The 6,062-nt window shown below is 46.2% G+C and overlaps 1 protein-coding gene across 1 annotated transcript in view; it reads right to left on the reverse strand.

Annotated features, from left to right (window-relative positions):
- The window catches only part of LOC109481663 (serine/arginine repetitive matrix protein 2-like), a 17,676-nt gene that overhangs the window by 3,190 nt on the left and 8,424 nt on the right, over positions 1–6,062 (reverse strand). The window contains exons 4-6 of the mRNA XM_019784241.1: positions 5,672–6,060; positions 769–998; positions 337–354 (exon numbers count right to left, since the gene is read on the reverse strand). Coding sequence (XP_019639800.1) covers positions 337–354; positions 769–998; positions 5,672–6,060 — 637 coding nt within the window. The remainder of the gene's footprint in view (positions 1–336; positions 355–768; positions 999–5,671; positions 6,061–6,062) is intronic.

The following is a 6,062-nucleotide window of genomic DNA, read 5'->3' on the forward strand; positions in this document are numbered from 1 at the left end:
CGAGTTCTGGGGGGGAGGGATGCAACATTTAACACTCCAGCCTCCAAAACTGTCCTGCTACTTGCTACATAATTATCTACACATGTAGCCACTCCTGCACCTGCGGGTTCGGCGAGTTCTGGGGGGGGAAAGGGATTCAACGTTTTATAGACCAGCCCTCCAACTCTGTCCTGCTACTCGCTACATAATTATCTGCAAATATAGAGTCACTTCTGGACATGGGGGTTGGGGGAGTTCTGGGGCGTAAAGAATTATAGGTATCAGAGACCAGCCCTCCAAAACTGTCCTGCCACTTGCTACATAATATTCTCTACACATATGGAGCCACTCCTGCACCTGCGGGTTGGGCGAGTTCTGGGGAGGGAAGGATTAAACGTTTCACAGATCAGCCCTCTATCTCAGCAAACTGTCCTGCCACTTGCTACATAATTATAAGCACATATAGAGCCACTCCTGCACCTGGGGGTTGGGGGAGTTCTAGGAAGGGATGGTAATAATGGTTTAAGAGACTGCAGGAGGAGCGAGGTCTGTAAGGCATCACATATATCAGCAAACTGTCCTGCCACTTGCTACATAATTACCAGCACATATATCAGCAAACTACTGTTTAATGTTTGTTATAGAAGCGGATGTAAATAGTAGTTAATAATATGATGTTTGTATTTTATAATGTTTGTCACGAGAGGACTCCAGGAAGAGTAGTGGTGTGTTATGCCACTAATTGGAGATTCCTTAAACAAACAAACAAACAAACAAACAAACAATCACCTTGAGGTCGTGGTCGGACGGCTGGAACGGCTGCTTCTCCCGCGGTGATGCAGCCTCCTCCTCCTGCCGTTTCTCGGTCCTTCTCTTCTTCTTTTCTTCCCTCGCTCGCTTCCTCAGCATCTCCTCCGAGATGTTCTTACCTGGGGAGGAGAGCGCCCGGGCCCTCTCCTTCCCGGGGTACTGAGGGTTCAGCTGTAACTGGAGAAGCGAGGACACCAGGCTGAGGTACCCTGGGAAGGAAAAGTCATCATTTGGTACTTGTTGTTCACCCTTGCCAAAGTTGTCAGTTGTGCGGCTGTAATGCCGCATTACGTGGTCATTATCAGATCACTTCTGGGGTTACCCCGGCATTAAACTAGCTCCCACTGAACATTGGGAGTAATGCTAGATTGATGCCATGACCATTAATCATCATTAATCATCTTGGCCTTTTGGAGTGGGGCAGAAGCTGTTGCCTGATGTGATCTCCACCCCTGACAGCCTGCCTGACAGCTTGCCAGTGGGGATGGTCACACCAAATTAATCCTGTGCTCTTTGAAAACATATGTGCCTTCTAGGAGGTGAAACATAATCTGTTTTCTTTGAGCTGAAACACAGCATCATACATGTCTCCAAGTTTGGCTTGTTTTGACCAAGCTACAGGAGTCTTTTCTTTTCTTTGAATGTCTTTTAACCACTAAATCAAAAGGTCCAGGACCTGTTGGCCTGGGCTGATAGTGACTGCATTTGTATACATACAGAGCCTCCTACATGTGCTATGGGGAGTTGCAAAGGATGGTCTGATCTATCATGTGACCATGTATGGGAACATTCTGCTCCCCCAGAGGTCATGTGACCTATGGGGGGAGCAGAATGCTCTAAGCTGTCTTGGTCCTACATTGTGTTCTCTCTCTCCACTTCTTGTTAGACATTTGCTACCAGGCACCACATTTTTTTACCAAATGTCTTGAAATTTTAACAGAGCTTGGGAATATACTTCCACAGGTATTCTTGGTTTAATTTTTTGGATGCAGGCCCTAAAATAATTCAATGTAGCTTTTTGTAAAAAATTAGTCCCAAAAGTATATTGTAACTTATTTGCTCCTGTGTCTTCATATTAGGTCAAATAAAGGACCTAAAATTTGGTATGAGGATAGTGGTTCATGTACGGTGTTGGTGGTTGAAGTATAATGACAAGAAGTCCTAAATGCAACTTCATGTATGTTCTTTTTAATAGGTTGGAATTGCAACAGAATTTCTGAAAATATACCCTGTGTAAAAGGGGGACAAACTTCAGACTGTTTCAGGCCAGGCAGGTTAGAGACTGAATTGGGTCAGTCAGGCCTGCTCAGAGGCGGTGGGACGTCAGTTGCTGACACAGGATGTTCTAAATGGTTGAGGATTGTGCTTACTTGAGCCTGGTGCTAATGTAAGGGTCAACCATAACCAAAGACTGTGACAGAGGGCATTAATGCAGGGGAAAGGCAAACTAATTGGTTCAAGGCACTGCAGAGTTGACAGTGGAGGGAGGTGCCTTGGACAGTCATAATCTACTGTGAAATTAGGCACTACACTGGCTGTAATGCAGGATGAATGTTTCAGGGGGTAATGCTGCATAGCAGACCACTTTGGCAAGGGCATTGTTTAAATATTAGATGAAAAAAAATTGTTTCAAAAATTTTGCTACCATATTATTAGATTTATTAGAATGAAGATTTCTATTTCTTTGATAGAATATGTATTATATGTGTAGATTTTATGATAAGTAAGTTTCAGTTCTATAGCTGTAAGGGTTTCTTTAGCAAATAGTTTTAAGCAAAGTCTAACACTGCCTGTCTTATTTTATATAAAAGGTTTACTGAATGTTTTTTTTTAAAGTACCTTGAATATTGATTGTTTATTTTAAATTTTGAAATATCTGTGGTGGCTTTATGTTTAAAACAGGAACTTAAAACACTTTTTGGAAGAGAAAACTATGTTGTTGGCCATGCATGATCTGTTATATCAAATTTGCACTATATTGCCGACTTGAAGCACGGCTTTAGAAGTCTAATTAGTGTGACCAAAGGGCCTGTAGAAGTGCTTAATTAACAGGTGGGCACAAAACACAAAACCATGTTTATTCCTGTCCTGTAACTTTACTCAGCTCAAATTAAAACCTGATACACAACCTAACAACCGTGTCAATGCTTTCTAACACTGCTTTGAACGGAACCATTATAAATTAATGAGTTTGGGAGTTTTTAGCTGCCTCCTGCAGAAGTAGTCTTTTGGCACCAAATTTGTGTTGGTTACATGGTTAGGCAGCGGGGAGAAGGTTAACCTGCCCTGCATGACCTTGCTGGAAGATTGCCAACCCAACATTGCCAGGCGACCGTTCCGTTGATTACACATGGGAAGATAAACAGAATCATTCAGGTGGAACCTCAAGCTTGTGCCATAGGCTTGTCAGCAGCAACAAAATGTCGAGTTTTAGGGATAGTTTGCGGGATTCTACGGAAAGACTGCGGGATTGTGGGGAAAGCTTGGTGAAAGCACTGTCGAACTCGAGGAAAATGGCAGCTGCGGCATCGAGTTTCAAGGAACAAATCCGCGAAGAACTGACCTGCAGCATCTGCCTAGAGCTGTTCACCAGGCCCAAGGTGCTGCCCTGTCAGCACACCTTCTGTCAGGACTGTCTACAGGTCCATGCGGGGAGAGGAGACACGTTTGAGTGTCCAAACTGTCGTCAGAAGACCACAATGCCAGGCCAGGGTGTCGCAGGTTTGCCAGACAACAGCATGGCCGCCAGCATGTGTGAGACATTCCAACAGCAGAAAACACTGCCAACAAGCCGACAGCAGTCTGGAACAAAGCGCAGCCTCCAGGACAGTCACACAACAACCGTGAAGAAAGCTGCACAGGAAAGGAGCCCCAGAGTCCAGGCCTGGATCACCGAGGGGAGGAACATTCTGGGCAGCTACAGCAGCTTCATAACAGGCCTGGGGGAGACTGAGAAAACCCTGAATACGAAGAAACAGGAGACAGACAACGGAATCAACCAGGCCTACAGCCAGATGGTGCAGAAACTCAACCAGAGAAGGGACAAACTCCTGTCTGAGGCACAACAAGATCACAGGAAAAACCTGGAGAAAATTCAGGTTGCAAGAAACAGCCTGTCTGCAAGTGTCAACGAACTGTCTGCAGCCTGTGATCGAGCAGAACAGGAATCGGCAGAAGGAGTGTTGGAGTTGTCTGATCAGGTAGGAAAGTACAGAGGAGCGCCAGCACCAACTCCTGTACAGACCCAGCCTGCTGTCTTTCAGCCCACAGACACCCCCGTGCCAGTACTGGGGCATGTGAAAGCAGGGGGCACAGGTAACCAAGAGCAGCAGCCACAGAGAGTGACGTTCGGTGGACGGGGATCAGGGCAAGGACAGTTCCAGGATCCAGCGGGAGTGGCCGTGTCAGATAAAGGGGAGATCTTTGTAGCAGACAGGGGGAACAAGAGAATCCAAGTCTTCACCCTGCAGGGAACGTTTGTCCGCCAGTTCACAACAGACAGGATAAAACCAACCGACGTGGCCCTGGACGGGGAGGGGAACCTGTGGGTGGTGGGGTGGACAGAGTCTGCCAAGTTTGTTGCGCAGCAATACAAGTATCAATGGGGCAGATATGATACGCAAAGAACAATCAACCTAAAAAAAGGGGGTGGGAGAGGAGTTGCCGTGGACACCAGGAGTAGCCACATCCTCCTCACACAGACCACACAACATGGGGAGGATCTGCAGGGTACAGTAAAGGTGTTCAGGCCAGATGGGACACTTGTGAGAACTGTGGGTGGGAAGTACTCAAGGTTCAACTATGGCGACTTCAAGGACCCATGCTCCTTAACCGTGGACAGGGAGGGGAGGATTCTTGTGTCAGACCGGGAAAAGGACCTGGTCTTTGCCTACGACGAGAACGGACAGTCTCTGTTCCAGTTTGGCGATCGTGACCGTTACACGCCTGACAGCAGGCTGAGTAAGCCCTGTGGCATCTGCACAGACATGGCGGGAAACATCATCGTGGCAGACTCGGGAAACGGAGTGAAGATGTTTGACAGGAACAAAAAGTTCCTGAAGCACGTCGCTCAGGACCTGGGGCAGCTGTGTGCTGTTGCCATGGCAACACAGGGGCAGCTGGTGGTGGCTAGTGGCGGGACGGACACAGTCACTGTAATCAACAGGCCTGACTTAGAGCAACCACCGTCAGTGGCGTCACGATTGGCTGCACTGCGGCTGTTACGATCTATCTAGGACTGTGCAACATTCAGGCAAGGACAATTTCAGATACGTCGGTGAAGGTTAGACGTCCAGGTCATATGATGCACCAAAAAACAGTTACTCAAGCAACTGGACATGACTTTGGAAACGGTCATTTCAGATAGACTATCATAACTTGGCTTATTCCCAGCACTTTTTGCTTTGGTACTTTTACACTTGGTGTTAATGTTGATTTTTTATGATTGCTAATTCGAAGAAGGTAATCCACCTGTTTTACTTTTTCTAGTCAAATCAAAGTGTCTGACATGTTTGCTTCTTTTGTGTATACAACAATTTTGCAGTGACTAAAACTTCTGCATGTTACATTTATTTATCAAAATCCAGGAGCTAAGTGTAAATTGTATATGTACAATCATGTACAACTAACAATAAGACACGACAAAATTTAATGTACACTAAAAGCAGCTAAATGTTATGGTGACATCAATTGGAATTATCACTTAGTCTAGTCATCCATTGTTTAAAAATTGGATGGAAAAATTGTTTGTATATTTTCTTCACATTATACATAAAGTTGAAGTGTTAACTTTTGCAAATGTTATGCTGTGATGAACTGTAATGAGAGACCACACTTATTATTGCTAGTAAGAGAAGGCAGTGAAAAGTTAGACCGTACTTACTGCTGGACAGAGAGGTGACAGTGAAGGGTGGATGTGTCGACGTTCTCTTCCTGCCGACACACTGTTGTCTTGGCTTTTTCCTCTTCCCTGCAGTTTCCTTCACCCCCTTCTGCCCTGCAGGCGTTTTCTCTGGTCTGTCTTCCATCCCGTCCTTCTTCTCCTCCCTCCTTTCCTTCTCGGCAAACGTGACCCGTTTAGTCATTCCTTCCTCGCTCCCACTTTTCTGGCTGCTCTTCCTACTCCCGGTGCTCTCATCATCGCAGGAGGAGAAACTGTCGCTGTAGCTGCTGCAGCTCCGAGCTGTCTCACTGCCCGACTCCGAGTCACTCGCATCAGAGGGGCCATCTGCAGCCTGCCTGTCTCCATGGAGATGACCTTTTACCTCACGGCT

Source organism: Branchiostoma belcheri, unplaced genomic scaffold, assembly GCF_001625305.1.
Source record: "Branchiostoma belcheri isolate BF01 breed outbred unplaced genomic scaffold, Haploidv18h27 scaffold57, whole genome shotgun sequence".
NCBI lineage: Eukaryota > Metazoa > Chordata > Leptocardii > Amphioxiformes > Branchiostomatidae > Branchiostoma > Branchiostoma belcheri.